Genomic DNA, 26499 nt, shown 5'->3' with positions numbered 1-26499 from the left:
TCAAGAAGAAAAGGTAAGTATATTTTAAGAAAACGGGTGAAATGTCAATTTTCATGAATGAAAGTGCCCCTGTTTTTCATAGTTTTTTTTTTTTAAAAAACGGACACTTTCACATGAAAATTGACCTTCACTTTAAAGGGACACTAAACATTTTCTAATTTGTTATTTTACTATAGAACAACACATAATTTGTGTTTAAACACATTTTTGTGCAATTGGTTTTCTAACTCCACCTACCAATTGCATTATTTAGAGGAGCCAGTCTAGTCTTGTTACTAGAGTAGGCATAGCCAGCCGCGGTCATTGTGTTTGAAAAAAATGCCATTGTTTTGCAGTTTATCAGCTGAGGCCAATTAGGAAAGATATAAAGGTAATTTTCATTATAAAATTAAATCAAAAGGGGGCAAAATAAATTGTAAAGGAAAGTTTTGAAAGTAGTTTTATTATGCATTATTAAAGGTATATGAAACAGTGCTTCTTTTAGTAAAAACCAATATGTTATATCAAAGTAAACCTAAAAAAAAACAGATGGTGTAAAAAACCTGCAAACAACTTACTTTTTTTATTCTTGCAAAACGGCACATAGAAATACTCAGTGTAGCCCCTGCCTACAGCTAAATAAGTGACATGCTGAGAACTTAGATTTGCATTCTGTCTCTTCTGAACATGGACAGAATTTGACTTCCTGTCTCTCTCTAGCTTTTACTTTATAGTAAACTAGCTTTTATTACTCTAGACGATTTATAACATCAATCTAGATATGCCTACCTTTAAAGATCCCAGACTCCTTTTAGGACTATAACAAGAAGTAATGGATACTGTACAAATGAGTCCATAAGCTAGTGACGTATGGGATATACAATCCTACCAGGAGGGGCAAAGTTTCCCAAACCTCAAAATGCCTATAAATACACCCCTCACCACACCCACAATTCAGTTTTACAAACTTTGCCTCCTATTATGGAGGTGGTGAAGTAAGTTTGTGCTAAGATTTCTACGTTGATATGCGCTTCTCAGCATAGCATTGTTGAAGCCCGATTCCTCTCAGAGTACAGCGAATGTCAGAAGGATGTGAAGGGAGTATCACTTATTAAAGTGAATGTAAACTCAGCCTTCGTTCTTAACAGCAGTGTAACAATTATCAATAAAAAACTTGAGTTTCATTCATCAAATTTAAAGTTTTTAAATGGATACCTTTATTTTCATTAATTTATATCAGTTTGCGGCTAAATCGTCCTCCGCCCGGCATTCGCGCTCTGTTGCTGACCTTTTTGATTGACGTCCTAATAGCCAATAACGGCTCTAACCACGGGGGGACCCACCCTCTTCTCATTACGTAATAAGTCCTTATTGCGCATGCGTTAGTCTTCGGTGCAGAGCTAATCTATTGTAAGCTCGTGCACATTACATTTCGCGCATGCGCAATAGTAACAAACATGGGGTAGCAATACATTCTTATACGGAGTCCTTTCATTTCCTCTGTATTGTCAAGCTTGGATTAGTGGATGTGAAAGGGCTCCGTATATAGGTTAGATATATCTTACATTGTACATTAGCAAAAATGGAGGCTGATAATTATATGCCGGTTGCAAAGTAATAGACATTAGAACTTCAAAAAAGACTTACACTCGATATTTTTTTATTTGAAATTGGCTTGATTGAATTTTTTTTTCTTTTTGGAGATCCTGTCCTACGCCACTCACAACGATAGTTTTCATTGAATGAATACTCATTCAATGAATACTATATTGTTATACAGCGTAAACAGAAGTAATGCATGCGCAATGGAAAATAGACACGGGAGCGCGCAGTGCCTATACGTAAACAGCGGGTGGGACCGCTGTTTACGTAATATGGATGAAAATTAGGAATCAGTGAGTGGGAGGAGCGGGTAAGCGAATGAGCGGTATGCTATATATAAAATAAAAAATAAAATACACATTTTATTAAAAATTTACTGTGGCGGTATGCTTAATTTGAGGAATCTCTATAAAACTTGATTACACAAACCGAAAAAATTGACATTCACTTTAAATACGATAATTTCCCTAACGGGGGTCTATTTCATATGTTCTCTGTTATCAGTCGTAGAGATTCATCTCCTACCTCCCTTTTCAGATTGACAATATACTCTCAATTTACCATTACCTCTACTGATAACTGTTTCAGTACTGGTTTGACTATCTGCTATATGTGGATGGGTGTCTTTTGGTAAGTATGTTTTTTATTACTTAAGGCACCCCAGCTATGGTTTGGCACTTTATGCATTTATTTAAAGTTCTAAATATATGTATTGTACTTATATTTGCCATGAGTCAGGTTCATGTATTTCCTTCTGCAGACTGTCAGTTTCATATTTGGGGAAATAACATTTTTAAGAAATTTTTTTCTTACCTGGGGTTTAGTCTTTTTTCAATTGACTACTTTCTTGCAAATTGCGGCCGTTTTAGGCCCGCGGGTGCGCCAAATGCTAGACTTTATTGCGTCATTCTTGGCGTGAAAAATACGTCTATGACGCAACTTCGTCATTTCCAGCATCATAGTTGACGCCGAAGCCTTACACACGGTTGCGTCATTAGTGACGCGAGTGTGTAATTTCTGGTTATTATTGGCGCCAAAAAAGTTTTGTTACGTTGTGCGTCATAATTGGCGCCAAACTTTTTTCATTATTTTAATAGCCCATTGATGTTTGCCTCTTGCCTTTTTCTCTATCAGAGGGCTTTGCTATTTGCATTTTTTTCCCATTTCTGAAACTGTCATATAAGGAAATTGATAATTTTGCTTTATATGTTGTTTTTTCTTTTACATTTTGCAAGATGACTCAATCTGATCCTGTCTCAGAAGTATCTGCTGGAACTTTGCTGCCTGACATCGGTTCTATCAAAGCTAAGTGCATTTCTTGTAAGATTGTGGAAATTATTTCTCCGAATGTCATTTGTAATAGTTGTCATGATAAACTTTTACATGCAGAGATAGTGTGTCCATCAGTAATAGTACATTGCCAGTTGCAGTTCCTTCAACTTCTAATGTACATGATATACCTATGAATTTTAAAGAATTTGTTTCTGATTCTATCCAGAAGGCTTTGTCTGCATTTCCACCTTCTAATAAACGTAAAAGGTCTTTTAAAACGTCTCATTCAGTTGATGAAATTTCAAATGACCAACAACATAATAATTTATCCTCCTCTGATGAGGATCTATCTGATACAGAAGATCCTTCCTCAGACATTGACACTGACAAATCTACTTATTTATTTATAATAGAGTATATGCGTTCTTTATTAAAAGAAGTGTTAATTACTTTGGATATTGAGGTAACCAGTCCTCTTGACGTTAAGTCTAATAAACGTTTAAAAGCTGTTTTTAAACCTCCTGTGGTTTCTCCAGGGGTTTTTCCTATTCCTGAGGCTATTTCTGATATGATTTCTAAGGAATGGAATAAACCAGGTACTTCTTTTTTTCCTTCTTCAAGGTTTAAAAATTGTACCCTTTACCAGCAAATTCTATAGAGTTTTGGGGAAAAATCCCCAAAGTTGATGGGGCTATTTCTACTCTTGCTAAACGTACCACTATTCCTATGGAAGATAGTACTTCCTTTAAGGATCCTTGAGATAGGAAGCTTGAATCTTATCTAAGGAAAGCCTATTTATATTCAGGTCATCTTCTCAGACCTGCAATTTCTTTGGCTGATGTTGCGGCTGCATCAACTTTCTGGTTGGAGAATTTAGCGCAACAAGAATTGGATTCTGACATATATATCATTGTTCGTTTATTACAACATGCTAATCATTTTATTTGTTTGTTTGTTTTATTATCAAAATTGATGTTAGATCCATGTCTTTAGATCCATGTCTTTAGCTATTTTAGCTAGAAGAGCTTTGTGGCTTAAATCTTGGAATGCTGATATGACATCTAAATCTAGATTACTATCTCTTTCTTTCCAAGGTAATAATTTATTTGGTTCTCAGTTGGATTCTATTATTTCAACTGTTACTGCAGGAAAGGGAGTTTTTCTGCCTCAGGATAAAAAAACCTAAGGGTAAATCTAAGGCTTCTAACAGTTTTCGTTCCTTTCGTCAAAATAAGGAACAAAAACCCAATCCTTCCCCCAAGGAATCTGTTTCCATTTGGAAGCCTTCCTAAAATTGGAATAAATCCAAGCCATTTAAGAAACCAAAGTCAGCCCCTAAGTCCGCATGAAGGTGCGGCCCTCATTCCAGCTCAGCTGGTAGGGGGCAGATTAAGGTTTTCAAAGATATTTGGATAAATTCTGTCCAAAATCAATGGATTCAGAGCATTGTCTCTCAAGGGTATCGAATAGGATTCAGAGTAAGACCTCCTGTGAAAAGATTCTTTCTCTCACGTATCCCAGCAAATCCAGTTAAAGCTCAGGCTTTCCTGAAGTGTGTTTCAGACCTGGAGTCTTCAGGGGTAATCATGCCAGTTCCTTTTCAGGAACAAGGTTTTGGGTTTTATTCAAATCTATTAATTGTCCCAAAGAAGAAAAATTTATTCAGACCAGTTCTGGATCTGAAAATTTTCAATCGTTATGTAAGAGTACCAACTTTCAAGATGGTGACTATAAGGACTATTCTGCCTTTTGTTCAGCGAGGACATTATATGTCCACAATTTTTTTTTATTTTTTTTTGTCCACACTTATATTATCAGTGCTAAATCGTTTTAGAATGTTTCACGAACTTATTTTCAATATATGGAACCCCAAATGTAAAATTAAACACATAGTTAGAAACAGTAACCTCAACATCCTATCATAACTTTTCAGCGCAAACACACAAAAGTACAATATATGTTTTTAAACATGTTACATGCTAACAAATAAAATCTATTTTTAAAAACATTGCGACACAACTAGGTTTATGATAAGGCTAGTAGTTTAATTATGGTCCGTAGGACATATAGTCAGTAACATCACAAAAAAAAAAAAATATATAACTAATACCTTCACATTAAGGGGTTAAAGAAAACAAATACCTACATATGTCATCAGTATAGACACTAATTGCAGGCACAATGTGATTATGCTTTTTGAAGTTTTGCATATATGTATAATGCTATAACATTATAATGCATAATTTACCAATTCTGGTTATCCATCTTAACATCTATGCATATATCAACAAAATGTATAAAACTGAAAGAAGTTGAAAAACATACTAGTTGTTTAATGACAAATTACCTAAATGCCAACTTCCAAAATGGAGGATGTAACCACAAACCTGGCAGAAACTCATCAATGGATTGTTTAAAAGGACTCTTGGACATGCGCACTAACATTCCTTGACAAAGCATACCAGCGAAACGTACGTCGGAACTGAACTGTTCTATATTGAGTTTTATTGCGTCTCTACACTAGCCAGGACACCTGGGGGCTTAGCGCTATTGTCTTGCTACTAAAAAGGTTTTGGTTTCAGCGGTCACACTCCTGCTGATCCATTTACCTCTTTGCAAGTTTGGCGATTTGAAGCATTTGTTACAGCATATCTGCTTTTGTACCCTTACATTGTGGTGTTATCAAGGCTTATGTGACGCTTTTATATATTTTAAAATAAATTTGTATCCAAGTTTTGCCTAGTGTACTGTTTTCCCATCAGTATAAAGTGGGAGTGCGCATATCCTTGAGCTTAGTGGAAAGCTCCAACAAATGTGAGTAGTCATTTGTTACAAAACAACTACTTCCTCAAAGTGCCATTACAGATTCACACTATGTTGCAATTTTCTGTTTCCTTTTTTATGGGATCTCACTGAGGAATGCTAACAAGCTGAAAAACTCATCCAGAGGACACAGACATATCCTTGATTCAGAACTTTATTTGGTTTTCCTTTTATGATTTTTGTTATCACATTTATTTCATATGTCCACAATAGACTTGCAGGATGCATACCTTCATATTCCGATTCATCCAGAACATTATCAGTTCCTGAGATTCTCTTTTCTAAACAAGCATTACCAATTATTTGCTCTTCCATTTGGCCTAGCAACAGCTCCAAGAATCTTTTCAAAAGTTCTAGGTGCCCTACTCTCTGTAATCAGAGAACAGGATATTGCGGTGTTTCCTTTTTTGGACGATATCTTGGTACTAGCTCAGTCTTTACGTTCTGCAGAATCTCACACGAATCAACTTGTGTTGTTTCTTCGGAAACATGGTTGCAGGATCAATTTACCAAAGAGTTTTTTGATTCCTCTGACAAGGGTCACCTTTTTAGGCTTCCAGATAGATTCAGTGTCCATGACTCTGTCTCTAACAGACAAGAGACGTTTAAAATTGGTTGCAGCCTGCCGGCACCTTCAGTCTCAGTCATTCCCTTCAGTGGCTATGTGCATGGAAGTTTTAGGTCTCATGACTGCAGCATCGGACGCGATCCCTTTGCTCATTTTCACAAGAGACCTCTACAGCTTTGTATGCTGAACCAATGGTGCAGGGATTATACAAAGATATCACAATTAATATCCTTAAATCCCAATGTTCAACACTCTCTGACGTGGTGGATAGATCACCATTGTTTAGTTCAAGGGGCTTCTTTTGTTTGGCCAACCTGGACTGTGATCACAACAGATGCAAGTCTTTCAGGTTGGGGAGCTGTTTGGGGATCTCTGACAGAACAAGGGGTTTGGAAATCTCAAGAGGCGAGATTACCAATAAATATTTTAGAACTCCGTACAATTCTTAGAGCTCTTCAGTTTTGGCCTCTGTTAAAGAGAGAACCGTTCATTTGTTTTCAGACAGACAATATAACAACAGTGACATATGTCATCAGGGTGGGACTCACAGTCCCCAAGCTATGAAAGAAGTATCTCGGATACTTGCTTGGGCGGAATCCAGCTCCTGTCTAATCTCTGCGGTGCATATCCCAGGTGTAGACAATTGGGAGGCGGATTATCTCAGCCGTCAGACTTTACATCCAGGGGAGTGGTCTCTCCATCCAGATGTGTTTTCTCAGATTGTTCAGATGTGGGGTCTTCCAGAGATAGATCTCATGGCCTCTCATCTAAACAAGCAACTTCCCAGATACCTTTCCAGGTCCAGGGATGTTCAGGCGGAAGCAGTGGATGCGCTGACACTTCCTTGGTGTTATCATCCTGCTTACATTTTCCCGCCTCTAGTTCTTCTTCCAAGAGTGATCTCCAAAATCATCATGGAACACTTGTTTGTGTTGCTGGTGGCTCCAGCATGGCCACACAGGTTTTGGTATGTGGATCTGGTTCGGATGTCCAGTTGCCAACCTTGGCCACTTCCGTTAAGGCCGGACCTATTGTCTTAAGGTCCGTTTTTCCATCAGGATCTCAAATCATTAAATTTGAAGGTATGGAAATTGAACGCTTAGTACTAAGTCATAGAGGTTTCTCTGACTCAGTGATTAATACTATGTTACAAGCTCGTAAATCTGTCTCTAGAAAGATTTATTATAGAGTTTGGAAGACTTACATTTCATGGTGTTCTTCTCATAAATTCTCTTGGCATTCTTTTAGAATTCCTAGAATTTTACAGTTTCTTCAGGATGGTTTGGATAAGGGTTTGTCTGCAAGTTCCTTGAAGGGAAAAATCTCTGCTCTTTCCGTTTTATTTCACAGAAAGATTGCTATACTTCCTGATATTCACTGTTTTGTACAGGCTTTAGTTTGTATTAAGCCTGTCATCAAATCAATTTCTCCTCCTTGGAATCTTAATTTGGTTTTGAAGGCTTTACAGGCTCCTCCATTTGAGCCTATGCATTCTTTGGACATTAAACTACTTTCTTGGAAAGTGTTGTTCCTTTTGACTATCTCTTCTGCTAGAAGAGTTTCTGAGCTATCTGCTCTTTCTTGTGAGTCTCCTTTTCTGATTTTTCATCAGGATAAGGCAGTTTTGCAGACTTCTTTTCAATTTTTACCTAAGGTTGTGAATTCTAACAACATTAGTAGAGAAATTGTTGTCCCTTCCTTGTGTCCTAATCCTAAGAATTCTTTCTTCTTTGGATGTGGTAAGAGCTTTGAAATATTATGTGGAAGCTACTAAAGATTTCAGGAAGACTTCTAGTCTATTTGTTTTATTTTCTGGTCCTAGGAAAGGTCAGAAGGCTTCTGCTATTTCCTTGGCATCTTGGTTAAAACTTTTGATTCATCAAGCTTATTTGGAGTCGGGTCAGGCCCCGCCTCAGAGAATTACAGCTCATTCTACTAGATCAGTCTCCACTTCGTGGGCCTTTAAGAATGAAACTTCAGTTGATCAGATTTGCAAAGCGGCAACTTGGTCCTCTTTGCATACATTTACTAAATTCTACCACTTTGATGTATTTGCTTCTTCAGAAGCAGTTTTTGGTAGAAAAGTTCTTCAGGCAGCTGTTTCAGTTTGATTCTTCTGCTTTTGATTTAAGTTTTTTCTTTCATTTATGAGAATAAACTTATTTTTTTGGGTTGTGGATTAATTTTTCAGCGAAAATGGCTGTTTTTATTTTTATCCCTCCCTCTCTAGTGACTCTTGCGTGGAGTTCCACATCTTGGGTATTGCTATCCCATACGTCACTAGCTCATGGACTCTTGCCAATTACATGAAAGAAAACATAATTTATGTAAGAATTTACCTGATAAATTAGTTTCTTTCATATTGGCAAGAGTCCATGAGGCCCACCCTTTTTATGGTGGTTATGATTTTTTGTATAAAGCACAATTATTTCCAAATTTCTTTTGTTGATGCTTTCTATTCCTTTCTTTATCACCCCACTTCTTGGCTATTAGTTAAACTGAATTGTGGGTGTTGTGAGGGGTTTATTTATAGGCATTTTGAGGTTTGGGAAACTTTGCCCCTCCTGGTAGGATTGTATATCCCATACGTCACTAGCTCATGGACTCTTGCCAATATGAAAGAAATTAATTTATCAGGTAAATTCTTACATAAATTATGTTTTTATGTTGGAAAAAATTGTACATATACATATAATCGTACGTATTTTGTGATTCAGATAGAGCATGCAATTTTAAGCAACTTTCTAATTTACTCCTATTATCAATTTTTCTTCGTTCTTTTGCTATCTTTATTTGAAAAAGAAGGCATCTAAGCTAAGGAGCCAGCCAATTTTTGGTTCAGTACCCTGGTCAGCACTTGTTTATTGGGGTTTGGATTTATCCACCAATCAGCAAGAACAACCCTGGTTGTTCACCAAAAACGGGCTGGCATCTAAACTTACATTCTTGCTTTTCAAATAAAGATTCCAAGAGAATGAAGAAAATGTGATAATAGGAGCAAATTAGAAAGTTGCTTAAAATTGCGTGCTCTATCTGAATCACAAAAGAAAAAATTTGGGTTCAGTGTCCCTTTAATCTTTAGTCAGTGTTTTCCATTTGTGTTGCATGTTCTTACACCAAGGTGCCCTACTGTAAAGCTTTCTTTCCAAAACTATTTAAAGGAACATAAAACACATTTTTTTCTTTCATGATTCAGATAGAACATAACATTTTAAGCAACTTTCAAATTTACTTCTATTATCTAAGTTTCCTCGTTTTCTTGTTATCCCTTGTTGAAAGGATGTCTGCACCACTACATGGCAGCAGTTTTGCAACAATGCTATACATTAGCAAGAGCACTAGATGGCAGCACTCTTTCCTGTCATGTAGAGCTTCATAAATATGCACGCTATCTATCCAGATCTATTCAACAAAGAATAACATGAGAACAAAGCAAATTTAATAATATAAGTATATTGAAAACTTTTTACATTTGTATTCTCTATCTGAAAAATAAAAGAAAAAAATGTGGGTTTAATGTCTCTTTATTACTCTTTTGTAATCCAACAGCAGAAGTGCAGTAACTGTAACTATTTATGAGTATACAACAAAAATAATAAGAATAATTCATCTTTGCATTTTGTAGGTAAAGGATTTGGTGGGAGAGGAGTTATTTAGTCGCTATGATCGGCTCTTGCTGCAGTCTACTTTGGATTTAATGGCAGATATGGTATACTGCCCCCGCCCAAGTTGTGAGACCCCAGTTATGCAGGAGCCAGGGTGCACCATGGGCATTTGCACAAGCTGCCAGTATGCTTTCTGCACCCTCTGTAAAATGACCTACCATGGAGTTTCACCTTGCAAAATGACATCAGGCAAGTACATCTCTGCCGTGTTGCTATCTGTACTTTTGTCGTCTTCAAGAAAAATGTAAATGAAACATTGTTTTCTAAGATCACTTCAAAGATATTTTCAAAAATGTTGGTAATTTGTAAAATGAGTAAAAAAAGATGACTGTTTAGTAAAATAGCCAAATTCTTGTTAATCTTTCACAACATATGTTTTAAAGTGTAGTAGGGTGAATATATCATAACTTTTAAAGTTTAGTTCCATGTTTCTTTGAACCCTCCTTTTAGTGCAGCTCTGCAGTGTTTTGTCGATTTTATTTTACAGTGAAGAATTTTTTTGTTGGTTTTAGCAGTAATATTATAACAAATTAATTTATTTCTATTTTCTGGCTTCAGAGAAGCTAATCACGCTGCGTGATGAGTATCTTGATACAGATGATATTGGCAAGCATTTCCTAGAGAAGCGATATGGAAAGAGAGTCATACAAAAAGCGGTAGAAGAGATGGAGAGCCAAGAATGGCTGGAGAAGAACTCTAAGAATTGTCCTCGCTGTGCAACTCACATCCAGGCAAGTAACATGGGGTTCAACATTTGCACAAACATGTGGCTAACCTGCCATTATACAACTTTTTAGTACAGTGTTAACATTGCACTAAAAAAATTCTGCCATCCATCTGAATTAGCCACATCTAAATATGTTAAGTGCATCTATTCTGCCGTGAGGATGACAACCACATGTTGTCCTGGGACACCTTTGCAATCCGGATTGTAGGGACTCCTTTCTATGCAGCAGGGGAATTGGTTGCATGTAATGGCAGACTCACCTCTTTCATATTAAATATAGGTAATTCCCCCCCCCCCCCCCCCACAATGCAGCTGGTCACTGTCAAAATACGGTGACCACTCCACTTTACTGTTTGATTTTATATCTTCTATGATTGTTTATGCATAGTTTTCAATAAACATTAAAAAAAATACTGTGACCACCTTCCCCATTAGAAACAAAGTGATATCTAGGGATGGGTGAGAGAGCTACTATAGTGCCCCTATGTCCCCTTCTGAGTTAATATTAAACCCTCTCTAATTTTTAGGTGATCACCATGATAATTGTGAGCACCTGCCTCAGGTATACACCATACAGTGTTTGAGGAGGGAGGCACTTTTAGAGCTCACATGCCCCCATAAAATAAAGAGTGGTGTGATACTCCAGTTTAGAAACACGGAACACCCTCTTTTCATTGTGGTGTCGCATATCCCTATTTATTTATGGGGGCAGTGGTCTCAAAGGAGCTCCTATCCTTTAGAGATATTATACAACACATACACACAATACCCATTACATGAAAAAGGTGATTACTCCTTTAAGTAGCAGATGATTGTCATAATGGTGCTCTGGGCATTAAAATGGACCCTGGCACCACACAGTAAACACTATAATGAAAGATGAGAAGCCACTCCTTAAAAAAAGAGGAGTCATATGCCCAGATGGCTATTTGCTAACCACAGTGTTCATGACAGAGTCATAAACTCATTGAACAAAATCAGGGGTGGTTGGGGTATCCACTGTCGCCCCCCCACAGTACATAAACAAACTTGAGACTCAGTAATACTGCTCTTTCAAATGAGTGGTGCTGTGCAAGCAAGGACTTTTAAGGCTATCTAGCTAATATTCTATCTGTAATTATAAAGTCCTTGCTTGCACAGTCAACTTTAGCACAGCTGTTCAGTGTAATAGATTCTGTCTGCTTAAAATCTCTATATATTAATATTTAGTATAGGTGTGTGAATAACACCTCTGAGAATCATGTATCTAGTTATGAAACGTACTTGGTTTGTATAATATCAAGCAGTCAGATACAAACAATATCTTTTGTAGTAAGCTATTAATAAATTCAAAAATAATGCTGTCACAACCTGTTAATATGTGGGATGTCAGATTGTGAGATTAAAGCTATCTAGCTAATACTCTATCTGTAATTATAAAGTCCTTGCTTGCACAGTTAACTTTTGCACAGCTATTCAGTGTAATACATTCTGTCTGCTTAAGCCCCTTCTATAGCGGGGGCTAGATTAACGTTTAACTGACTTGTTTCACTAACACAACAGCACAACATCTGATCTCAGAATATAACACACATTTACAAGCTATTGGCAATCAACAGTTATCATAGAGAGTGAAACGCTTAATAAATGTTACTGAGATTGAGCTTTCTTGGAAAACACAATCTAAGGCTGGTTGGGTAGCAGGGTCAGGAGTAATTTGCCTATGCACTTTCTTTCATGTAATTAGCAAGAGTCCATGAGCTAGTGACGTATGGGATATACATTCCTACCAGGAGGGGCAAAGTTTCCCAAACCTTAAAATGCCTATAAATACACCCCTCACCACACCCACAATTCAGTTTTACAAACTTTGCCTCCCGTGGAGGTGGTGAAGTAAGTTTGTGCTAGATTCTTCGTTGATATGCGTTCCGCAGCAGGCTGGAGCCCGGTTTTCCTCTCAGCGTGCAGTGAATGTCAGAGGGATGTGAAGAGAGTATTGCCTATTTGAATTCAATGATCTCCTTCTACGGGGTCTATTTCATGGGTTCTCTGTTATCGGTCGTAGAGATTCATCTCTTACCTCCTTTTTCAGATCGACGATATACTCTTATATATACCATTACCTCTGCTGATTCTCGTTTCAGTACTGGTTTGGCTTTCTACTATATGTAGATGAGTGTCCTGGGATAAGTAAGTCTTATTTTCCGTGATACTCTAAGCTATGGTTGGGCACTTTTATATAAAGTTCTAAATATATGTGTTTAAACATTTATTTGCCTTGATTCAAGATGTTCAATATTCCTTATTTCAGACAGTCAGTTTCATTATTTGGGATAATGCATTTGAAATATTAAATTTTTCTTACCTTTAAAATGTGACTTTTTTTCCTGTGGGCTGTTAGGCTCGCGGGGGCTGAAAATGCTTCATTTTATTGCGTCATTCTTGGCTCGGACTTTTTTGGCGCAAAAAAATTCTTAGTCATTTCCGGCGTCATACTTGTCACCGGAAGTTGTTTGTATGTGCGTCATTTTTTTGACAGTTTTTTGCACCAAAGATGTCGGCGTTACCGGATGTGGCGTCATTTTTGGCGCCAAAGCCTTTAGGCGCCAAATAGTGTGGGCGTCTTTTTTGGCGCTAAAAAATATGGGCATCATTATTGTCTCCACATTATTTAAGTCTCATTGTTTATTTGCTTCTGGTTGCTAGAAGCTTGTTCATTGGCATTTTTTCCCATTCCTGAAACTGTCATTTAAGGAATTTGATAGATTTTGCTTTATATGTTGTTTTTTCTATTACATATTGCAAGATGTCTCAGATTGACCCTGGATCAAAAGCTACTTCTGGAAAAACGCTTGACTGAGTTCAGTCCTACCAAAGCTAAGTTCATTTATTTTAAATGTTATGAATGTTTATCTTTAGCTATGGTTTGTAATAAGTTATTATGATAAAACTTTTACATGCAGATCCATTAGTATTTATGCTTTATATATTGCCATTCTTTTTACATCTTATGTACAAGAAATATTTAGAAGATTTATAAGAAATATTTTTCTGATTCTATTTTAAAGGCTTTGTCTGACATCGTGCCTTCTAATAAAATTTTTAGGTCTTTTTCACTTCTTTTTTTTAATTATTGAAGTTTCAAATGACCAACAACATACTGATGTATCCTTCTTTGATGATGTTTTTTCTCATTCAGAATTTTCTTCATCAGATATTGACACTAACAAATCTACTTTTTTATTTTATTAAAGTACATTTGTTCTTTGTTGAAAAGGTGTTGATTATTTTGGATATTAAGGTAACTAGTTCTTTTTCAAGACTAGCTAACACTATTTCTGCTTATTTATTATTCTGTGTTTTCAGAGGTTTTCTTTCCAATTCCTCATACTAGGGAATGGAATAGGCTGAGAATTTTCTTTTATTCCTTCTTCAAAGGTTTTGAACTATATTCTTTGCCAGCAGTTAAATTCAATTTGGAGGGTTCTCCAATTTCTCCAACATTGGTGTGTCCGGTCCACGGCGTCATCCATTACTTGTGGGAATATTCTCTTTCCCAACAGGAAATGGCAAAGAGCACAGCAAAAGCTGCCCATATAGCCCCTCCTCAGGCTCCGCCCCCCAGTCATTCTCTTTGCCGCTCTGAACAAGTAGCATCTCCACGGAGATGGTGAAGAGTATGTGGTGTTTAGTTGTAGTTTTTTATTCTGCTATCAAGAGTTTGTTATTTTAAAATAGTGCCGGTTTGTACTATTTACTCTAAAACAGAAAGGGATGAAGAGTTCTGTTTAAAAGAGGAGTATGATTTTAGCAGCAGTAACTAAAATCAATTGCTGTTCCCACACAGGACTGTTGAGCCCAGAGAACTTCAGTTGGGGGGACTTTTCTGCTCAAGGTATGACTAGTCCATTTTCTAACAAGACTGCGTAATGCTAGAAGACTGTCATTTTCCCTCTTGGGGATCGGTAAGCCATTTTCTTAGACTCTTAACAGAATGAAGGCTTATTATGGGCTATACACTGGTTGACACTCTTGTGGGCTAAATCGATTGCTTTATTTAAGTTTTTTATGAAATTTGAAGTGATTTATAAAACTTTTATTGTGAGGGAACGTTTTTAGACGCCAGGCAGTCGTTTAGACACCTTTCCAGTCAGGAAGGGCCTTTCACTATAGTAGGCAGAGCCTCATTTTCGCGCCATAATTGCGCAGTTTCTTTTGGATGCAGTGCATGCAGCTGCATGTGAGAGGGTCTGGTGATCATTGAAAACGTTCCTGGAAGGCTTAATTTGGTATCGTATAGCCCCTAAGGACAGGTGAAGTCGCAGCAAACGCTGTGGCTGGGACTGTAGTGGGGTTAAAAATTGTTACATGATTAAACGGCTCCGGTTTCCTCATTTAAGGGGTTAAAAGCTTGAAAATTGGGGTGCAATACTTTTAAAGCATTAAGACACTGTGGTGAAAATTTAGTAAAGTTTGGATATTTCCTTCATAGTTTTTCACACATTCAGAAATAAAGTGTGCTCTGTTTAACATTTAAAGAGACAGTAACGGTTTTGTTTTAAAACGTTTTTTTTGCATTATTAGCCTGTTTAAGCCTGTCTAACATGTCTGTACCTTCAGATAGAACATGTTCTGTATGTATGGAGGCCAAGGTGGTCCCCCCTTCAAATCTATGTGAAAAAAGTAAGGACAGTACTGTCACATTTAATAAGGTTGCCCAAGATGATTCCTCAAATGAAGGTAGTGGGGATAGTTCATCATCCTCTCCTTCTGTGTCAACACCAGTTATGCCAACGCAGGCGACCCCTAGTACATCTTGCGCGCCAATGCTTGTTACTATGCAACAATTAACGGCAGTAATGGATAATTCCATAGCTAATATTTTATCCAAAATGCCAGCATTTCAAAGAAAGCGTGATTGCTCAGTTTTAAATACAGTGGAGCAAGAAGGCGCTGACGATAGTTTATCTGTCATACCCTCACACCAGTCCGAAGTGGCAGTGAGGGAGGGTTTGTCGGAGGGAGAACTTTCAGATTCAGGAAGAATTTCTCAACAGGCAGAACCTGATGTTGTGACGTTTAAATTTAAGTTAGAGCATCTCCGCGCATTACTTAAGGAGGTGCTAACTACACTGGATGATTGTGACTCTTTGGTCATTCCAGAAAAATTGTGCAAGATGGACAAATTCTTAGAGGTCCCGGTGCACCCTGATGCCTTTCCGATCCCTAAAAGGGTGGCGGACATAGTGAATAAGGAGTGGGAGAAACCAGGCATACCCTTTGTCCCACCTCCTATATTTAAGAAATTGTTCCCCATGGTCGACCCAAGGAAGGACACATGGCAAACAGTCCCTAAGGTTGAGGGGGCAGTTTCTACCCTAGCCAAACGCACAACTATTCCCATTGAGGACAATTGTGCTTTCAAAGATCCTATGGATAAAAAATTGGAGGGTTTGCTTAAAAAGATTTTTGTTCAGCAAGGTTACCTCCTCCAACCAATTTCGTGCATTATTCCTGTCACTACGGCGGCGTGTTTCTGGTTCGATGAACTAGAAAAGTCGCTTAATATGGAGACTCCATATGAGGAAGTCATGGACAGAATTCACGCACTTAAGTTAGCTAATTCCTTTATTTTAGATGCCGCTTTGCAATTAGCGAGATTAGCGGCGAAAAATTCAGGGTTTGCAATTGTGGCGCGCAGAGCGCTCTGGCTAAAGTCTTGGTCGGCGGATGTATCTTCCAAGACAAAATTGCTTAATATCCCTTTCAATGGTAAGACCCTTTTTGGGCCAGAATTGAAAGAAATTATTTCAGACATCACTGGGGGGAAGGGCCATGCCCTCCCACAGGATAGGCCTTTCAAGGCTAAGAATAAGTCCAATTTTCGTTCCTTTCGCAATTTCAGGAACGGACCGGCTTCTAACTCTGTAGCCTCTAGACAAGAGGGTAACGCTTCCCCGGCTAAACCAGCTTGGAAACCAATGCAAGGCTGGAACAAGGGTAAACAGGCCAAGAAGCCTGCTGCTGCTACCAAGACAGCATGAAGGGGTAGCCCCCGATCCGGGACCGGATCTAGTAGGGGGCAGACTCTCTCTCTTTGCTCAGGCTTGGGCAAGAGATGTTCCGGATCCCTGGGCACTAGAAATAGTCTCTAAGGGGTTATCTTCTAGAATTCAAGGAACTTCCTCCAAGGGGAAGGTTCCACATGTCTCGCTTATCTTCAGACCAAATAAAGAGACAGGCATTCTTACATTGTGTAGAAGACCTGTTAAAGATGGGAGTGATACACCCAGTTCCAACTGTGGAACAAGGTCAGGGGTTTTACTCAAACCTGTTTGTAGTTCCCAAAAAAGAGGGAACTTTCAGACCAATTCTGGATTTAAAGATTCTAAACAAATTTCTCAGAGTTCCATCGTTCAAAATGGAAACCATTCGAACAATTTTACCTACAATCCAGGAGGGTCAATATATGACTACCGTGGATTTAAAGGATGCGTACCTACATATTCCTATCCACAAAGATCATCATCAGTTCCTAAGGTTCGCCTTTCTGGACAAACATTATCAGTTCGTGGCTCTTCCATTCGGTTTAGCCACTGCTCCCAGAATTTTCACAAAGGTGCTAGGGTCCCTTCTGGCGGTTCTAAGACCGAGGGGCATTGCAGTGGCACCTTATCTAGACGACATTCTAATTCAAGCGTCGTCTCTTTCCAAGGCAAAGGCTCATACAGACATTGTTCTAGCCTTTCTCAGATCTCACGGGTGGAAGGTGAACGTAGAAAAGAGTTCCCTGTCTCCGTCAACAAGAGTTCCCTTTTTGGGAACAATAATAGATTCTTTAGAAATGAAGATCTTCCTGACAGAAGTCAGAAAGTCAAAGCTTCTAAACGCTTGTCAAGTTCTTCACTCTATTCTGCAGCCTTCCATAGCTCAGTGCATGGAAGTAGTAGGATTGATGGTTGCAGCAATGGACATAGTTCCTTTTGCTCGAATTCATCTAAGACCATTACAACTGTGCATGCTCAATCAGTGGAATGGGGACTATGCAGACTTGTCTCCACCGATTCAAGTAGACCAGGTAACCAGAGACTCACTCCTTTGGTGGTTGACTCAGGATCACCTGTCTCAGGGAATGAGTTTCCGCAGACCAGAGTGGGTCATTGTCACAACCAACGCCAGTCTATTAGGCTGGGGCGCGGTCTGGGATTCCCTGAAAGCTCAGGGTCTATGGTCTCGGGAAGTGTCTCTTCTTCCGATAAACATCCTGGAACTGAGAGCGATATTCAATGCTCTCCGGGCTTGGCCTCAACTAGCGAAGGCCGGATTCATAAGATTCCAGTCAGACAACATGACGACTGTAGCTTACATCAACCATCAGGGAGGAACAAAGAGTTCCTTGGCGATGAGAGAGGTATCCAAGATCATCAAATGGGCGGAGGATCACTCCTGCCATCTATCTGCAATTCACATCCCAGGCGTAGACAACTGGGAGGCGGATTATCTGAGTCGTCAGACTTTCCATCCGGGGGAGTGGGAACGCCACCCGGAGGTTTTTGCCCAGTTGACTCAATTATGGGGCATTCCAGACATGGATCTGATGGCGTCTCGTCAGAACTTCAAGGTTGCTTGCTACGGGTCCAGATCCAGGGATCCCAAGGCGACTCTAGTGGATGCATTAGTGGCGCCTTGGTCGTTCAACCTAGCTTATGCGTTTCCACCGTTCCCTCTCCTTCCCAGGCTCGTAGCCAGGATAAAACAGGAGAAGGCCTCGGTGATTCTGATGGCTCCTGCGTACCCGCGCAGGACTTGGTATGCAGACCTGGTGAATATGTCATCGGCTCCACCATGGAAGCTACCTTTGAGACAGGATCTTCTAATACAAGGTCCATTCGAACATCCAAATCTAGTCTCTCTGCAGCTGACTGCTTGGAAATTGAACGCTTGATTTTATCCAAGCGTGGGTTTTCAAATTCAGTGATAGATACTCTGGTTCAAGCCAGAAAACCTGTGACTAGAAAGATTTACCATAAAATATGGAAAAAATATATCTGTTGGTGTGAATCCAAGGGATTCTCCTGGAGTAAGATTAAAATTCCTAAGATTCTCTCCTTTCTCCAAGAAGGTTTGGATAAAGGGTTGTCAGCAAGTTCTCTAAAAGGACAGATTTCTGCTTTATCTGTCTTGTTACACAAACGACTGGCAGCTGTGCCAGATGTACAAGCTTTTGTACAGGCTTTGGTCAGAATCAAGCCTGTTTACAGACCCATGACTCCTCCTTGGAGTCTAAATTTAGTTCTTTCAGTTCTTCAAGGGGTTCCGTTTGAACCTTTACATTCCATAGATATCAAGTTACTATCTTGGAAAGTTCTGTTTTTGGTTGCTATTTCTTCTGCTAGAAGAGTTTCTGAGTTATCTGCTTTGCAGTGTGATCCACCTTATCTAGTGTTCCATTCAGATAAGGTTGTTTTGCGTACTAAACCTGGTTTTCTTCCAAAAGTAGTTTCCAACAAGAATATTAACCAGGAAATAGTTGTTCCTTCTCTGTGTCCGAATCCAGTTTCAAAGAAGGAACGTTTGTTACACAATTTAGATGTGGTCCGTGCTTTAAAGTTCTATTTAGACGCAACAAAGGATTTCAGACAAACTTCATCTTTGTTTGTTGTTTATTCTGGTAAGAGGAGAGGACAAAAAGCTACTGCTACCTCTCTTTCTTTCTGGCTGAAAAGCATCATCCGATTGGCTTATGAGACTGCCGGACGGCAGCCTCCTGAACGAATCACAGCTCACTCTACTAGGGCTGTGGCTTCCACATGGGCCTTCAAGAACGAGGCTTCTGTTGATCAGATATGTAAGGCAGCGACTTGGTCTTCTCTGCACACTTTTGCCAAATTCTACAAATTTGATACTTATGCTTCTTCGGAGGCTATTTTTGGGAGAAAGGTTTTGCAAGCCGTGGTGCCTTCCGTTTAGGTAACCTGATTTGCTCCCTCCCTTCATCCGTGCCCTAAAGCTTTGGTATTGGTTCCCACAAGTAATGGATGACGCCGTGGACCGGACACACCAATGTTGGAGAAAACAGAATTTATACTTACCTGATAAATTACTTTCTCCAACGGTGTGTCCGGTCCACGGCCCGCCCTGGTTTTTTAATCAGGTTTGAAAAATTTCTTTCTCTATACACTACAGTCACCACGGCACCCTATAGTTTCTCGTTTTTTTCTCCTAACCGTCGGTCGAATGACTGGGGGGCGGAGCCTGAGGAGGGGCTATATGGGCAGCTTTTGCTGTGCTCTTTGCCATTTCCTGTTGGGGAAGAGAATATTCCCACAAGTAATGGATAACGCCGTGGACCGGACACACCGTTGGAGAAAGTAATTTATCAGGTAAGCATAAATTCTGTTTTTTTGGGGCTATCTCTACTCCTACTAATTATGCTATTGTTTCTATAGCAAAATAGTATTTATTTTCCTTTAGATGGTTGTATCTTATTTATGGAAAATTATTTAGTTTCAGGTACTTTTCTTGGTCCTGTGATTTATTTGGATGTTGCAATTGCTTCATTTTGTTCTGTTTACTTTAAGATCAAGTATCAGATTATGATTTATTTTAGCATTGTTAAGGGACAACATTTACTAGACTAGGTGCTGTTGCATTTGTCTTGTTGTTTTGCATTTATTGATTATGCAAGTCCACTTTATTGACTGGTCCTTTGACTGGACTATCATGCTAATAATTTCATTTGTGTCTTCATTTTATTGAATATTTTCGCCAATGAGGGTTAATCTATGTCTTTAGCTATTTTAGCTAGAAGAATTTTGTGATTTTTAAAAATCCATATTTCTTTCGTTCTAAGATAATCAATTATTTGTTTTATAATTGGATTCATTCCTTAACTGTTACTCTGGGCTTCAAGATTGAGTTCTAAGACTAAAACTTTAAGCTTATACTAGTTTGGTTGTTCTTATTAAGGAACGAATTCCTGAATTCTTTCCCAAGTAACATGTTTTTTAATTGGTAATTTTTCAGTTCGAAATCATGTACGTGCCGTATTCCAGCTTGGCTGGTAAGGGGCAGGTTAAGACTTCTTTGAAATTTATTTGGTTCTATTTGGTCCAAATTTCTTTGATTTTATTCCAGTAAGGCTAACACTTTCTTTAAGTGTGTTTCGGTCCTATATATTTTGGGTACTGTTGAAGCATGGCTGGGCACCCATGGGGTTCAAGCACTGCTCAGACCTGAAATCTTCTGGGGTATTTCTTCCAGTTCCATTTTTAGGAACTGGGTTTTGGAGTTTTACTCAAACTATTCTGCCTTTTTTTGGTCAGTGATAGCATTATTTGTTTTCATTAGATACAATAAATGCATATTTTCATTTTTCTGTTTTCATTCAGATTATTTTCTGAGGATGCGGAATCTCATATGATTCACTTTGCTCTTCAGGACATAGTTAGAGGATCTTTTTTTCAAAAGCTCTTGATTCCTCACACAAGGGTCACCTTTTTTAGGTTTAGAGGATAGTTTGTGTCACTGTCTTTGTCTCTATCAGACAAGGGACAATTTTATTGTGTTCCGTTTGTCGGTACCTTTAGTCTCTATTATTTCCTTCAGTTGCTTTATATGCATAGAAGTTTTAGGTCTTATGGCCACAGCATTGGATTTAATTCCCTTTGCTCATTTTCATTAGTAAGAACCTTTCCAGTCTTTTATGCGGAATTATGGTGCAGGGATTCTAGGATTTCGCATTTTAAATCTTCGAATCCTAATATTTATCTCTCTTGATTTGGTGGTTAAGATCACCATCATTTAGTTCTTCAGGTCTCTTCGTTTCTTTCAACCTGGACCATGATCTCTCCAGATGTGAGTCTTTTTGGTTAGGAGGCTGTCTGAGGATCTCTGTCAGCACAAGGGGTTTGGAAATCTAGGGAGGCGAGATTACCATTTGATATTTTAGAACTCTGTGCTTTCTCAGAGTTTTTTCAGTTAGTTTCTTTTTTAAGAAGAGACGTTTAATGTTTTTCAGACAATATCACTACTATGGTGTATGTCAATCATCAGAGTAGGACTATCAGTCCTTAGGCTGTGACAGAAGTGTCTTGGATATTAGCCTGGGCTAAATCCAGCTCCTATCTAAATTCTGTGTTTTTTTTCCCTGGTATAGATATTTGGGGAAGCGGATTATCTCTGTTAATCATGCTTTTCTTCCGGGAGAATGGTCTCTCTTACCCAGATATGTTTTTCATCTCATTTGAATAAGAACTTCCCAGGGGCCTATTAAGGTCCGGGAATCTTCAGGCGGAAATAGTGTATGCATTGACATTTCTTTGGAATTATCTTTTTGCCTATTTCTTTCCGCCTCTAGTTCTTCTTCCAAAATTCTTATGGAGTATTTGTTTGTTATGCTGGTAGCTCCAGCATGGCCTCTCAGGTTTTGGTATACGAATCTCATTCGGATGGCCAGTTGCCAACGTTGGACACCTCCGTTTAAACCAGACCTTTTCTTTCTCAAGGCCATTTTTTCCATCAGGATCTCAAATCATTAAATTTGAAGGGATGGAGATTGAACGCTTGGTTTTTAGTCATAGTGGTTTTCTGACTCATTGATTAATACTATGTTTCAGGCTCATAAATCTGTCTCTAGAAAGATTTATATTGAGTCTGGAAGACCTACTTTTCTTGGCATTCTTTTAAAATTCATAGAATTTTATTATTTTTTCAGGTTGGTTTGGATAAGGTTTTGTCTTCAGTTCTTTGTTAGGACAAATCTCTACTCTTTCTGTTCTTTTTTCACAGAAAGATTGCTAATCATCCTGATATTCATTGTGTTGTACAGGCTTTGGTCCATATCAAGCCTGTCATTAATTCAATCTCTCCTCTTTGGAGTCTCAATTTGGTGCTGAGGGCTTTACAGGCTCCTCCGTTTGAAACTATGCATTTTCTGAACATTAATTACTTTCTTGGAAAAGTATTGTTCCATTTGGTTATTTCTTCTACTAGAAGAGTTTTTGAGTTATCTGCTCTTTTTTGTGAATATCCTTTTCTGATTTTTCATCAGGATAAGGCAGTGTTACTTCCTGATATTCATCATTTTTTTTCAGGTTTTGATTCGTATCAAACCTGTCATTAATTTCTCCTCCTTGGAGTCTTATTTGGGTTCTGAAGGTTTTTCAGGCTCTTCTATTTTGAGCATATGCTTGCTTTGGTCATTCATTATTTTCATGGAAAGTATTGTTCTTTTTGGACATCTCTTCAGCTAGAACAGTTTTTGAATTATCTGTTCTTTCTTGTGAATCTCCTTGTTTTGATTTTTCATCAGGATAAGGTGTTTTTTTGCTGTCCTCATTTCAATTTTTCACCTAAGTTGTGAATTCTAACAACATTAGTGGAGGAATTATTGTCTTTTCCTTGTGTCCTAATCCTAAGAATTCTTTGGTAAGATTCTTACATTCTTTAGGATGTGGTAAGAGTTTTGAAATATTATGTTGACGCTACTCAGATTTCAGACAGACTTCTAGTCTATTTGTTATCTTTTCTGGTTTTAAGAAGGTCAGAAGGCTTCTGCCATTTCTTTGGCATCTTGGTTAAGCTTTTGATTCATCATGCTTATTGGAGTCGGATTATTCCCCGTCTCAGAGGATTACGGCTCATTCTACTAGGTCAGTTTCTACTTCCTGGGCTTTTTAAGAATGAAGCTTCTGTTGATCAAATTTGCAAAGCAATAACTTGGTCTTCTTTGCATACTTTTTCTAAATTCTACCATTTTGATGTTTTCTCTTCTTTGGAAGTAGTTTTTGGTAGAAAAACTTCAGGCAGCTGTTTCAGTTTGATTCTTCTGCTTATAATTTCAGTTATTTTCATTATTAAAATTGAAACTTTTGATTTGGGTAGTGGATTAATTTTTCAGCGGAATTGGCTGTCTTTATTTTATCCCTCCCTCTCTAGTGACTCTTGCGTGGAAGTTCCACATCTTGGGTATTTATATCCCATACGTCACTAGCTCATGGACTCTTGCTAATTACATGAAAGAAAACATAATTTATGTAAGAACTTACCTGATAAATTCATTTCTTTCATATTAGCAAGAGTCCATGAGGCCCACCCTTTTTTGTGGTGGTTATGATTTTTTTGTATAAAGCACAATTATTCCAATTCCTTATTTTTTTGATGCTTTCGCTCTTTTCTTATCACCCCACTTCTTGGCTATTCGTTAAACTGAATTGTGGGTGTGGTGAGGGGTGTATTTATAGGCATTTTAAGGTTTGGGAAACTTTGCCCCTCCTGGTAGGAATGTATATCCCATATGTCACTAGCTCATGGACTCTTGCTAATATGAAAGAAATGAATTTATCAGGTAAGTTCTTACATAAATTATGTTTTTTTACAGAAAGGGTAGTTGATTCATGGCAATGACTTCTCATAGAGCTGATAAAGACAGAGCCTGTAAGGGAAATGAAAGGGACAGTAAACACCTTGCGATTTTTCCATTATATGTTTAGTTATGCATAATGAAACAAATTTGTTCTATATTGTCATTATTTATTTTGCCCCTTTTCATGTAACGGCTCTGAAAATGTAGTGTTTTTTTTTCATTCTCAGAATTTGAACTGCATCCTGCACACTTCTCAAGGCTAACTCTACTACATACCTTTCCCTAATTTGACAACTGCAAAACAACACATTTTATACTAACATAAACAACCGTTGCTAGCCAATGTGTGCCCTCTTCTCAGTGTGACTGTCATATCTTTAAATCTGGCAAAGCTCCCATGTATTTGATCAAACATTTGTGCCAGCAACTTATTTTTGTGTAGCACTATATATGTGTCTTACTGCTGTCTGTGTCAGGGTTTTGTTATGTGTGTTTGTGAGTGTATCATTGTGCATCACTGAGTTTGTTTTAATATCAGTACTGCTGTATGCACCAATGTTTTCAGTATTTCAGTGCATTACTGTAAGCAATTATAGTTTAGCAGCACTAGGATTCCCTTTACTTTTTCTTTTTACAAAAGTAATCTAAAGACATTACTCCCTTATTCATGCCATACATAACATACATGGAGTGCAGAATTATTAGGCAAATGAGTATTTTGACCACATCATCCTCTTTATGCATGTTGTCTTACTCCAAGCTGTATAGGCTCGAAAGCCTACTACCAATTAAGCATATTAGGTGATGTGCATCTCTGTAATGAGAAGGGGTGTGGTCTAATGACATCAACACCCTATATCAGGTGTGCATAATTATTAGGCAACTTCCTTTCCTTTGGCAAAATGGGTCAAAAGAAGGACTTGACAGGCTCAGAAAAGTCAAAAATAGTGAGATATCTTGCAGAGGGATGCAGCACTCTTAAAATTGCAAAGCTTCTGAAGCGTGATCATCGAACAATCAAGCGTTTCATTCAAAATAGTCAACAGGGTCGCAAGAAGCGTGTGGAAAAACCAAGGCGCAAAATAACTGCCCATGAACTGAGAAAAGTCAAGCGTGCAGCTGCCAAGATGCCACTTGCCACCAGTTTGGCCATATTTCAGAGCTGCAACATCACTGGAGTGCCCAAAAGCACAAGGTGTGCAATACTCAGAGACATGGCCAAGGTAAGAAAGGCTGAAAGACGACCACCACTGAACAAGACACACAAGCTGAAACGTCAAGACTGGGCCAAGAAATATCTCAAGACTGATTTTTCTAAGGTTTTATGGACTGATGAAATGAGAGTGAGTCTTGATGGGCCAGATGGCTGGATTGGTAAAGGGCAGAGAGCTCCAGTCCGACTCAGATGCCAGCAAGGTGGAGGTGGAGTACTGGTTTGGGCTGGTATCATCAAAGATGAGCTTGTGGGGCCTTTTCGGGTTGAGGATGGAGTCAAGCTCAACTCCCAGTCCTACTGCCAGTTTCTGGAAGACACCTTCTTCAAGCAGTGGTACAGGAAGAAGTCTGCATCCTTCAAGAAAAACATGATTTTCATGCAGGACAATGCTCCATCACACGCGTCCAAGTACTCCACAGCGTGGCTGGCAAGAAAGGGTATAAAAGAAGAAAATCTAATGACATGGCCTCCTTGTTCACCTGATCTGAACCCCATTGAGAACCTGTGGTCCATCATCAAATGTGAGATTTACAAGGAGGGAAAAGAGTACACCTCTCTGAACAGTGTCTGGGAGGCTGTGGTTGCTGCTGCACGCAATGTTGATGGTGAACAGATCAAAACACTGACAGAATCCATGGATGGCAGGCTTTTGAGTGTCCTTGCAAAGAAAGGTGGCTATATTGGTCACTGATTTGTTTTTGTTTTGTTTTTGAATGTCAGAAATGTATATTTGTGAATGTTGAGATGTTATATTGGTTTCACTGGTAAAAATAAATAATTGAAATGGGTATATATTTGTTTTTTGTTAAGTTGCCTAATAATTATGCACAGTAATAGTCACCTGCACACACAGATATCCCCCTAAAATAGCTAAAACTAAAAACAAACTAAAAACTACTTCCAAAAATATTCAGCTTTGATATTAATTAGTTTTTTGGGTTCATTGAGAACATGGTTGTTGTTCAATAATAAAATTAATCCTCAAAAATACAACTTGCCTAATAATTCTGCACTCCCTGTATTACATCTCACATTTTCATATTATAAGGGGATGCCAAAATCTTTCATTAAAATCTCATTTAATTCTATCAGGAAATAAATATTATATAGCACCACATTGCCAGTTTGACAAAAAAAATGTGTAATAAGTATGGCATGAATAAGGGAGTATTCCCAACAAAATGTTATGTCTTTGTATAACTTGTGTAAATAAGGGAATCCTTGCACTGCTAATATATGTTTCTTTCTAATGACACTGAGTCCACAGATCATCTAATTACTATTGGGAATTTCACTCCTGCC

The 26499-nt window shown here is 38.4% G+C and overlaps 1 protein-coding gene across 2 annotated transcripts in view; it reads left to right on the top strand.

Moving 5' to 3' along the window:
* Positions 1-26499, top strand: part of RNF14 (ring finger protein 14) — a 243020-nt gene that overhangs the window by 138796 nt on the left and 77725 nt on the right. For both annotated transcript variants that reach the window (XM_053717169.1, XM_053717168.1), the window contains exons 5-6: positions 9870-10098; positions 10468-10640. In XM_053717169.1, the coding sequence (XP_053573144.1) occupies positions 9870-10098; positions 10468-10640 (402 nt within the window). The remainder of the gene's footprint in view (positions 1-9869; positions 10099-10467; positions 10641-26499) is intronic.

The sequence above is a fragment of the Bombina bombina genome, chromosome 6 (assembly GCF_027579735.1).
Source record: "Bombina bombina isolate aBomBom1 chromosome 6, aBomBom1.pri, whole genome shotgun sequence".
In the NCBI taxonomy this organism is placed as follows: Eukaryota; Metazoa; Chordata; class Amphibia; order Anura; family Bombinatoridae; genus Bombina; species Bombina bombina.
This window is presented reverse-complemented; position numbering and strand designations above follow the sequence as displayed.